Genomic DNA, 11,515 nt, shown 5'->3' with positions numbered 1-11,515 from the left:
ACACACACACACACACACACACACACACACACACACACACACACGCCCCACTCTGCGGAGCAGCAGGAGAGGGCTTGAGGGCTTGGGGTTGAGACCATGGTTGCCATCTGACCCACCCACCACCTGTGGGCCAGCCTCGGTCTCAGTCTGCTGGGAGGGTTCATTGCTCTTTTAAGGCACAGCATGAACCGCAGGCTTCGTAGCTCTCAACGCTCAGCTGACAGTCAGAGCCCTTCCTCTGGTTTCTCGCAGGCGAGCTGCCTGCCAGCCGCAGCGCCTTGTCCAGAAAGGCTTCCCCGCTTCCAGGGCTTTATCTGAGGGGCAGGGGCTGCGGGGCTGAGCCCCAGAGCATGCCTTCCCTCCACTAAGAAACAAACTCTGTGCCTCAGGAGGGCTGCAGTGGCTCCTGCTGTAGGCGCTGCCTCTCCTCAGCCTAAGTTATTCTTCTGGTCATAGAAGTAATGCTCAATCTTAGAAGATGCTCAGAAAATAATCCATAGTCCTACTATGCAAATAAGTGTAATGTTAATGCTTTGCCTTGACTGTATTTCCCCAAATCTCATTTATGTACATATGATAGCTCTAATTTTTAAAATGCTACCTTTTTATTTAATATTTTAGAATTTCCAGCATCATTAACTGTCCTTTGTGGAAACTGTATGACTGAGCTAACTTACTGAATCAACCCACAATTGACAGGCATTTAGCTTGAGCTCTTTCTTGAATATGAGTCGCTAGATGATTACAAGGAAAGCATCCTCTTATTCTTTTTAAAGTGTACAAGTCAGTGGTCTTTAGCATATTCACAGAGTTGTACAACCGCCACCAGTATCTAATCTCAACATTTTCATCACCCCATAAAGAAACCCCAAACATCCTCCCCTCCCTTCTGCCACTGGCAACCATTAATCTACTTTCTGTCTCTTGGGTTTGCCTAGACTTTTCAAAGAAATGGAATCATACAATAAGTGACCTTTGTAGCTGGATTCTGTCACATAGCCTGATGTTTTCGAGGTTCATCCACGCTGTAGCACCTATCCATACTTTCTATGGCCAAAAATTAATCCCATGGTGTGGCTAGACCACATCTTGTTTATCCGTTTATCAGTTGACTGACATTTGGGTTGCTTCCATTGTTTGGCTAGTATGTATGAACATTCACGTACAAACTTTTGTGTGAATCTATGTTTCAGTTCTCTTGGGTAGATACCTTGAGGTGGAATTGCTGGGTTATACGGCATGAGGAACTGCTGAACTGTTTCCCACAGTTCCGGTAGCATTTCAGATTCTCACCAGGGATGTACAAGGTTCCAATTTCTCCGTATCTTCACCCACACTTGTTATTTTCTGTTTCCTTTTTAAACTCTTACAGTTATCGTAATGGATATAAAATAGCACATTATCATTTTAATTTGCATTTCCTGAATGACTAATGATGGCATCTTTTCATGTGTTTACTGGCCATTTGTATATCTTCTTTGGAAAAATGTCTTTTCAAATCCGTTGTCCATTCTTTAGTTGGGTTATTTATTTTTTTATTGTTGAGTTGCAAGAGTTTTCTGTATTCCAGATACTATACCCTTGACAGATACATGATTTGCAAAAATGTTCTCACATTCTGTGGGGTTTTTCACTTTCTTGAAGGTATCTTTTGAAGCACAGAAGTTTTTAATTTTAATTTTTGTGTGAATATGCGTTTCAGTTCTCTTGGGTAGACACCTCAGAGTGGAGTTGCTGTGTCATCCTGTCTGAGGAACTGATGAATAAGATGTTTGGTTTTGGTTGCTGTGTTTTTGGTTTCACACCTAAGAAACTGTTGCCTAATCCAAGACCACAAAGATTCCTGTTCTTTTCTAAGAATTTTTAAGAATTCTTTTAAAGAATTTAAAATTCTTTCTAAGTTTAAGAATTTTAGAATAGATACAGGCCTTTGATCTATTTGAGTCAATTTTTGTATATGGTATAAGGTAAGGTCTAATTTCATTCTTTCGTGTGTGGAAATGCAGTTCTCCCAGAAAAAAAAAATTTTATTGAAGTATAATTGACTTACAATATTGTATTAGTTTCAGGTTGCATGACATAGAAATTCAATATTTTTATAGATTATACTCCATTTAAAGTTATTCTAAAATACTGGCTGTATTCGCTGTGCTGTTACAATATGTCCTTGTAGCTTATTTATTTTATACTTAATAGTTTGTACCTCTTAATCCCCTACCCCTATCGTGCCCCTCCCTCCTTCCCTCTCCCCAGTGGTGACCACTAGTGTGTTCTCTATATCCGTGAGTCTCCTTCTGTTTTGTTATATTCATTTGTTTGTTTTATTTTTTAGGTTTCTACATGTGAGTGATAACATATAGTATTTGTCTTTCTCTGTCTGACTAATTTCACTTAGCATAATACCGTCCACGTCCATCCATGTTGTTGGAATTGACAAATTTGCATTCTTTTTTATGGCTAAGTAATATTCCATTGTATGTATACACCACATCTTCCTTATCCATTCATCTGTTGATTGACATTTAGGTTGCTTCCATGTCTTGGCTATTGTGAATAATGCTGCTATGGACACTGGGGTGCATGTATCTTTTCTGCTTTCGTTTTCTTTAGATACATACCCAGGAGTGGAATTGTTGGATCATATGGTAGTTCTGTTCTTAGTCTTTTGAGAGACCTTCCATACTGTTTTCCAAAGTGGCTGCACCAATTTACATTCCCACCAACAGTGTGGGAGGGTTCCTTTTTATTGACATCCTCAGCAACACTTTGGTCTTTTTTTTTTTGGTCTTTTTGTTTGATGATGGTCATTTGATGGGTGGGAGGGGATGTCTCATGGTTTCGATTTGCATTTCTCTGATGATTAGCGAAGTTGAGCATCTTTTCGTGTGCTTTTCATCTGTATGTATTCTTTGGAAAAATGTCTATTCAGGTCTTCTGCCCATTTTTTAATCTGGTTTATTTTTTAATTTTTTTTATTGACTTGTAAGGGCTGTTTATATATTTTGGATATTAACCCCTTATTGGTCATATCTTTTTCAAATATTTTCTCCCATTCAGTAGGTTATCTTTTCATTTGGTCGATGGTTTCCTTTGCTGTTGCAAGAGCTTTTAAGTTTAATTAGGTCCCATTTGTTTATTTTTGCTTTTGTTTCCTTTGCCTTGGGAGACAGATCCAAAAAAAATATTGCTATGGCTTATGTCAGAAAGTGATCTGCCGGTGTCTTCTGCTAGGAGTTTTATAGTTTCCAGTCTTCCATTTAGGTCTTTAATTCATTTTGAGTCTATTTTTATATGTGGTGTGAAAAAACGTTCTAATTTCATCCCTTTACATGCAGCTTCCAGTTTTCCCAGCAGCACTTATTGGAGAGATGGTCTTTCTCTATCTCAGCACCATCTTTTGAAAAGAGCCTTCTTTCCTCGTTGGATGATCTTGGCACCCCTTTTGAAAATCAGTTGCCCACAAACGTGTGGGTTTATTTCTGGACTCGCAATTCTCTTCCATCCTCACGTGTCCTATGCCAGTGCCTCAGTCTTATTTACTGGCGTTTCATACTAAAGTCCACGTCATGAGTGTGAGGCCTCCAACTTGTTTCTTTTTCAAGATTGTTTTGGCTGTTCTGAGTCCTTGCGTTTCCGTGTGAATTTTAGGATCAGCTTGTCAACTTCTGCATGGAAAAAGAAAAGGCGGCTATTTTGATACAGATTGCATTGAACTTATTGACCAATTTGGGGAGTATTGCCATCTTAACGATATTAAGTCCTCAACCATGAACATAGGGTGTCTTTCCATTTATTTAGGTCTAATTTATTTCAGTGACGTCACTCTTGCACTTTTTTGTTAAGTTTATTCCAAATACTTAAATCTTTTTGATGCTGTTGAAGATAGGGTTGTTTCTTAATTTCATTTTCAGTTTGTTTATTGCTACTATATCTTAATATAATTGGGTCTTTAACAGTAACTGTTTTATTGATATATAGTATATATACCATTCAGTTCACCCTTTAGAAGTGTATAATTTTTGCTGTACACCCGAAACTAACACAACATTGTAAATCAACTATACTTCAGTTTTTTAATTATTAAACATATGTACTAAAAAGTGTATAATTTAATGGTTTTTAGCATGTATTCACTCTTAACCTGTTGTATTGATGCCAAATCCATCAGCTCTCTTCGCTACTTAGACTTTTCAGTTCCCTTTCCTCTGCCCTCCCCTGTCCTAAATCTTTTTTTCCCCTACTTTTTAATTTTGGCAAAATACATATAACATAAATTTTACCATTTTAACCATATTTAAGTGTACAATTCGGTGGCATTGTACACATTCACAGTGTGGTATAACTGCCACCACTCTTTATTTCCAGAACTTTTCATCATCGCAAACTGAAACTCTGTCCCCATTCAAGCCCCCTTCCCCAGCAGCCGGCACCCACCATCTGCTTTCTGTCTCTGAACGTGACTCCTCCAGGGACCTCACGTAAGCGGAGTCACACGGTGTTTGTCCTTTTGTGACCGGCTTCTGTCACTGGGCCTAACGTCCTACAGGTGCATCCATATGGTAGCTGGTGTCAGAATTTTCTTCCGTTTTAAGGCTGGATAATACTCCATTGTATGGAGGGACCCCGTTTTGTGTATCCATCGTCTGTTGACGGGCACTTGGGTTGTTTCCCCTTGGGCTCTTGTGAATAATGCTGCTGCCAATATTGTGTACAAATATTTGCTTGGGCTCCTGCTTCCCAGTCTTTTGGGTGAGGCTGTGAACTGAGACTGGGGGTGTTGATGGAAGCTGACACCCCGGACAGGGATGTTGCATCCCCCTTCTTTACTCAGCTCCCAGGACAGGGGCCGCCAAGTCCACACCCGCCAGGCAGAAAGTCAGGGGCTTCGTCTCTGGAAACCTGGCAGGTGGTCTGGGAGGGCAGAGCTGTAGATCATCACGAGGGCCCCAGCCTCGCCCTCAGCCTCCCTCCGCTCCTCCACGTTCTGGTGAAATAGTACTGATAAGGGCACTTCCCTGGTGGCGCAGTGGCTGGGAATCCGCATGCCAAGGCAGGGGACACGGGTTCGAGCCCTGGTCTGGGAGGATCCCACATGGCGCGGAGCAGCTGGGCCCGTGCGCCATGGCTGCTGAGCCTGCGCTCTGGGACCTGCGAGCCACAGCTGCTGAGCCCGCATGCCACAGCTGCTGGGGCCCTTGCGCCTGGAGCTTGTGCTCCACAACAAGAGAGGCCACCGCGGTGAGGGGCCTGCGTGCAGCAACGAAGATCCAGTGCAGCCAAAAATAAATAAATAAAATAAATAAATTTTTTGAAAAGAAATATTACTTATAAACCAATGTTCACGTCGCTAGAGTGTGCCAGTCAGACGTGCACTCGTGCATCTCTGCTTGGGTGAGCAGGGGGAGCCCATGAAGCCAGTCTGGGGCCCTTTCCAGCCCCAGCGCCCCCTGCACTGGATTCTCAGGCACGTCACATCTCCGAGCTTCCTGATGGTTTGACACCAAGGGACGTGCCCCTAAGTGAGATATCGGGCGGCTGTGTGCGTCTCTCTGCCGTGTCGGCGAGGGTCGTCCACGTCCACAAGGGGCCAGGGCTGCTCACCCGCTACGATCAGGCGGGCCACAGCGTGACAAGATGACAGTGGATTCTCCTCCTCCATCACTGGTGGATTTTACTGGAACTTCCAGAATGGCCTTGAAGATTCTGCCACGTCTGCAGTTGCACAGGGCAGGGTCTTGGGTGTGTGCCGACCACGGTCCCTGGGCTGAGTGTGCCAGCTTCTCTGAGGTGGTGCCAGAGCACCTCCCCAAAGTCATCCACCAATTTACACTCCCACCAGTGATGCGAGGGCGCCCGCGATTCCACCCGTGCCAGGAGGCCACGCCAGGGCCTCTCTCTGACAGGGGTCTCTGCATTTGAGGCAGGCATGAAAAAACCCAACTCCCCCACAGAAAAGCAGAAACAGAGATAGTGCAGGCCACCAAAGGCAACTTTTAAAAAATTATAATGAGGGACTTCCCTGATGGTCCAGTGGTTAAGACTCCACGCTTCCACTGCAGGGGGCACGGGTTCAATCCCTGGTCGGGGAAGTAAGATCCCGCATGCCTCGCGGCACAGTCAAAAAAAAAGTCAGAAAAAGAATATAATTAATGTTTCCAGATAGATAAAATATTTCACATCCATGAAACAACAGAGAGAGCAGGAAATTAAAAACCTGGTAGCAAAAATGTCGAGGGGAAAGTCGGAGAAAAAAAGAGGAAATTTCCCAGAAAGTGGGAGAAAACGGCAGAAATAGAAGATGGGAGATAAATGATTTAAGAACAGGACGGTCAGTGGACGCCCTAACAGTGTAGGCTCGACTGCGGCCACTACTTAGGGCCGCAGGGTGACCCCTGAACGGCACAGCTCGCAGCACCTGTAGCAGGACCCCTGGGCCATGGGAAGGGACGTGCATGGTGGGGACGAAGGACGGTCTTAGTAAAACAGCACCACGACCTGGGGGCTTAAAATAACAGAAATCTCTTCTCTCGCAGGCGGGAGGCCAGAAATCTGAAATCTGACAGGGCTGCCCCGGCTCCGGAGGCTCTCGGGGAGGGTCCTTCCTGCGTCTTCCAGCTTCTGGTGGCTCCGGGCGCCCCCAGGCTTGTGGCCACATCACCCTGATCTCTGTATCATGGCCACTCGCCTCCTCCCCTCCCCCGTGTGTCTGTGTCTCCTCTCCCGTCTCCCACAAAGACATTTGTCCTTAGATTAGGGCCACCAGATAATCCATGATGTCTCCTCTCAAGATCCTTACCTTGATTGCAGCCGCAAAGACTTTTCTTTCAAACAGGTCCTGCTGGCAGGTGCAGGGGTTAGGGTGTGGATACATCTTTTGGGGGCCCGTCAGCCCACTGCAGAGGGTGTGAGGAGGGGCGGTGACTCTCCCACGGGAGGAGCTCAGCACGTGGCGTTAGCCCCAGTGCGCTCCCGCAACGAGGGGGCCTCCGGGCAGAGATTTTGCCTTCCCTCGCCCCTCCACCTGCGCTCCTGTGTTTCCTTCTCTGCACAGCGGCTTCACGGCCGGCTCCTGCCCCTCAGACGAGATGGGGCCGGACGCAGGCCCCGTGGCCATCAGAGAGAAGATCCGGTCCCGGTTCCACGGCAGCCACGACCTGATCCACCGCCTGTTTGTCTGCATTTCAGGTGCCACTTCTGGGCCTGGGGCGGGGCGTGGGCTTGGGGACACACTGGGGCGGGGGGGGGTGTGCTTTAGCGGAGCGGCTGGCCCAGGTGCAGGAGGTTCCCCACTGATGCTGGGCTGCTCGGGTGTCAGCCCTGCCTTGGGCCTTCCTCACCGCATCACTTCATCCTTCGCCCGCGAGCCCCGCCATGAGCCCGGCCCGGTAAAGAGGCGGGCGTCGTGCTTCGCCAGGCCCTCCCGTGGTGGGTGGAGGACCCCATTCTGGTCCCAGTGGCCCCTCGCTGCTCACACAGGGAGGCTCTGTTCAATTTGTAGGTCAGAGTTCATTGTGCGTCCTGTCCCGACTGATGTTTCCTCTCTTGGGGTGGCAGACAACAGGACGATGACTGTTTTGTCTCCCTGGGGAGTTCAGCGAGGGGAGTGAGCACAAGCGATGTCTTCGTAGCAGCGCTTTCCCTAGATTTGTGTGTTCGGAATAGCTGCCGCCTTCTCATGGTTTAAAAGTATGACAAGTGTGCAGTGAAGTCCACCCTCCTGGCCTCCTGCCTGCCCTTCCCCGACACCTCCCCGGGGCAGCCGGGTTCACACAGTGCCAGTCCCGCAGCCCAGCTCCCCTGGCCTGGAGTTTCCACGGCGCTCCCGGGCCCCGGGTGGAGGGGCAGCCGCGGGGCAGCCTGTGGACTGGCGGACACTGCAGAGTCAGGGTCATGATCCCCGGGGTCACTCCGCACTGCCGAGGGCCTCTCAGGCACAGCCCCAGCCAGGCCAGGTGGGGGCACGAGGACCTCGGGGTGACTCTGAGCTTCGGTTCAGACATCTGCCGGCATCCACCACACGGGTTTGTTTAGAGGTCTGGGGAACATCACACCAGCTGGTACTCAACACGGCTGCTGGCACGCAAGGAAGCCCCCGGAAGCGCCGGCCACGGTATCAGCGCAGTGATGGGTCCCGGGGCGCCCATGTGCTGCTGGGATGTGCACGGTCACTCCCTGGCTTTGCTGTTAACGGCAGCCCCTTGTGCCCCTGAAGAGCTAACAGCGCTCTTCACTGAGAAGGGCCAAGTCCACCTAATTGAGGGACAGAGGAAACCTCTGCAGATGAGGGTGGGAGAAGGCTTGTCCGGCCAGGGAGCGGGGGGCAGCTGGCGGGGGGGGCCGAGGAGCCGGCGCTGGGCCCCATGTCTGGGCAGGATCCACCCTCGGCCCCCCAGCCACGTGGAACCTCACTGCATCCCCTCAGTCGAGGTGGCCATGAGGGGAAGGTGCTGCCATGTGGGTGGGCACAGCTGGGGGCTCTGGGGTTGTCCCTCAGTGAGGGGCCAGGATAAAAGCACGAAGCGAATAACTGACCCCCGGGGGAGGGCTGCTAGGTACTTTGCCCCCCTCCGCCACCTTCCCTTGACTCCTGAGCTTTTGCTTCTGCCAAAGGAGCTGTCACGGGGGCGGGGCAGCCTCTTCTCGCGGCCACTCATCCGAGGACATGTTGGTCTCTGACCACGAGCCCTGGCTGGGTTCACCAGCTGCCAGGACCTAACCCCCCCTCCTTGGGCGTCCTCCCCCAGGCGTGGCTGACCAGCTGCAGACCAACTATGCCAGCGACCTCAGAAGTATTCTCAAGACCCTCTTCCAGGTCATGGCCACCAAGCCGGAAACGGACGACAAGGAAAAGCTAAAGAAGGGTGAGTGCCAGCTCGGGACAGGCTCTGAGGCCTAGGCTGACCGTCATGCCCACCCACCCCCGGATGTGGGGGGCCTGCGGAAATCTGCACCCCCAGACCTGGCCCGGCACCGCCACCCGGCTTTTGTGGGCAGAGGGGCACAGGCCCCGGGTACCCCGAGAAGTGGGCTTGGGGACGCACGGGGGTCACAGCCCCACGTGCCCACGCCCCAGCCAGGCCACCCCACTTCCGACGGCTGACGGGCCTGGAGACGGGACCCGGAAGCGGTACACTGTCACTTCTACCAAACTCTGTCTGTCAGAGCAGCCAGGGGCCAGCCCAGAGCCAAGGAGGGGACGTGGGTCCCCTGCTCGGGGGAGTGGCCGTCTGTGAGCTGCCTCACATACTCACACACGCGTGCACACACACGTGCACACAGAGCAGAGTTACTTGGTGAGAGAGCAGGTGTCAGACAGGGAATGCTAAGGCACAGGGAGCTTGGCCCCTCGCTCCCTGGAAGGAGGTGGCAGGGTCCGAGCGTGGGGAAGGGGCCCGACCCCTGCTTGCCCACCCTCTGCTGGGCTGAGGCTCCCATTCTGGGCGAGTGACCTCTCATCATAGGGGCTTCTGCTCAAGAACGTCTGGACACACGGGGCAGCCGGCCCAGCCCTGGAGGGCACGTCCTCGCCCACAGGGAGGAGAAGTCTGTCCTGTGTGCCAACCCAGCTGTGCCCCCCAGGGTCCACACCACTGGACCACACTGCCCCCATCTGCCAGGGAATTCTGGGCGGGGCTGCCTTCTGGGGCTGGCTTCTTGCTCTGCAAGCAAGGACGGTGGGCCCTGGGGCCAGGGGCCCACAGGCAGGACCAGCTGCACACCTGAGGGCACTCGGATGGAAAGGTCCCCTGCGGGGTCAGCACCCAGCCTGCGGGGACGGTGGGTGAGGGCTGCGGTGACCCACTCTGCATGCGGGACTGTGGGTTGTTCGGGGGCTACTGCCTGCTGGCGGCACCTCCCGGGGACAGGCGGTGGCCCACTGACCCCAGCGGCCACCCTCTCTCTTCTAGTCACCCAGACCCTGCGGAGCGCAGCCTTGGAGGACTGCGCTCTGTGCCAGGAGACCCTGTCTTCCTCCGATCTCGCAGCCAAGACCCGAGATGGAGACTTGGAAGGTGCGTGAGGGCCCGGGAGCCGAGCGGAGAGCAGGAGCCCTGTCTGGATGTTTCCACCGCTCTGCCCTGGACTGCAGGCTCGGGGCGGGCAGCGCTCCTCCAGCGGGGGCCCCTCCCCAGAGACCTAGACGTGCCGCTTCCCAGGGGGTGCAGCCTCTTACTCCAGCTTCCCTCCTGGGCTCCCAGGGTGGGCACAGGTCCTCTGAGCTGCCGCCACCTAACCTCAGGCCCGTAACTGAACACCTCAGCCTGGGGGGCAGAGGGAGGGCGTGAGGAGCAAGGAGATGCCGGGGTCCAGGCCGTCGGCCGCAGCTGGAAGTGGCTGGTCCCAGGCCATAGGCACACTGCCGACCCCCCAGCGTTCACCTGCCCCGCAGGAAAGGCCTCCCATAGCAGCCTGCTCCCCCGTTAGTCTGGAGGTCGGCCGGCTGCAGGCCCGGTGGCTTGGCAGTCAGGGAAGGAGCGTCCAGGGTGGGCTGGGGGCACTGGCAACACATCTGTGGGGAGGGGGCCGCCCAAGGCCTTTGGAAGGGGCCGGAGGCCTGGAGAGGTGCTCAGACGGGCAGCGGCAGACAGGCCTGAGTGAGTGTTGAATGCGACCGGAGCTGAGAAGGAGGCAGCTGGCCCCGGTGTGCCTGGCCGGCGGCGCTGGTCCCTGCTGGTCCCGGCTCAGGGCCTCCCTCGCACTGCCTGGTGACCCAGGTGTGCAGTGGGGCTGCCTTGGCCGGGATCCCGTGGGGGCGGCCACACAAGCTTCCCTGCTTCCTAAACGCCCTGAGCCCCTGGTCTTCTCTACCCTCCTGTGAAAATCACACACAGTGCCAGAACTAGAACTCCCGCGGGAAACTAGGAACCCCCTGCTCGAAGAGCGTGCAGCTGGTGAACTGCGAGGTCTTGAGGGGACCAGCCCACAGCCAGGGCCATGTCCCACCGTGGGCCACCAGTCCAGCCCCCTCCTGGGAGTGGCTCGCAGGGCAGGGCCTGGACCCAGCAAGTCCTCAGGACCCTCACCATCCTCCTCGGGCGGGGGTCTCGACTTGTGTGTTGGAGCTGACCTCGTGGCCTGGCGTGGTCCCGGAGCTGCCAGGCCCCGTCCAGGGCATCACTGGGGCCGGCCAAGGATTTCACACGGGGGCGGGGGAGGATGGCAAGCATGAGAAGCCACCTCTCTGCAGTCGGGGGTGAGCTGATGGGGTCCAGAGCAGAAGCGGGAGAGCTGGGTGGGAGGGGTCGGGGGGAGGGGCGGTTCTGTGCGCAGGCGGGGGAGGGGCAGGTCCTCAGGGGCAGGGTGGGGAGGAGAGGGGGCGAGAGGGAGGCGAGGAGACCCCGGTCTCTGGTGGGTGGGCGGCCTTGCTGAGTTCCCTTGGGGGTTGTGTGAGAGTGGACGGGAGACCCCTGAGCCCACACTGTGGCCCCAGGGAGCCGTCCAGGTGTTCGCTCTCCCTCTGGGCGGCAGTACTGGGCTTTGGGTTGGTACGCAGTGGGCATCTTATGTCTGGGGT

At 53.3% G+C, this 11,515-nt stretch overlaps 1 protein-coding gene across 1 annotated transcript in view; it reads left to right on the top strand.

Annotated features, from left to right (window-relative positions):
* LOC112406229 (lateral signaling target protein 2 homolog) overlaps positions 1-11,515 on the top strand; it is a gene marked incomplete at its 5' end in the record, with an annotated part of 49,917 nt that overhangs the window by 36,925 nt on the left and 1,477 nt on the right. Inside the window, 3 exons of the mRNA XM_024754953.1 lie at positions 7,052-7,185; positions 8,745-8,861; positions 9,909-10,013. Coding sequence (XP_024610721.1) covers positions 7,052-7,185; positions 8,745-8,861; positions 9,909-10,013 — 356 coding nt within the window. The remainder of the gene's footprint in view (positions 1-7,051; positions 7,186-8,744; positions 8,862-9,908; positions 10,014-11,515) is intronic.

The sequence above is a fragment of the Neophocaena asiaeorientalis genome, unplaced genomic scaffold (assembly GCF_003031525.2).
Source record: "Neophocaena asiaeorientalis asiaeorientalis breed wild unplaced genomic scaffold, Neophocaena_asiaeorientalis_V1.1 scaffold767, whole genome shotgun sequence".
In the NCBI taxonomy this organism is placed as follows: domain Eukaryota; kingdom Metazoa; phylum Chordata; class Mammalia; order Artiodactyla; family Phocoenidae; genus Neophocaena; species Neophocaena asiaeorientalis.
The sequence above is the reverse complement of the archived record's forward strand: the minus strand, read 5'-3'. Positions and strand labels throughout refer to the sequence as shown.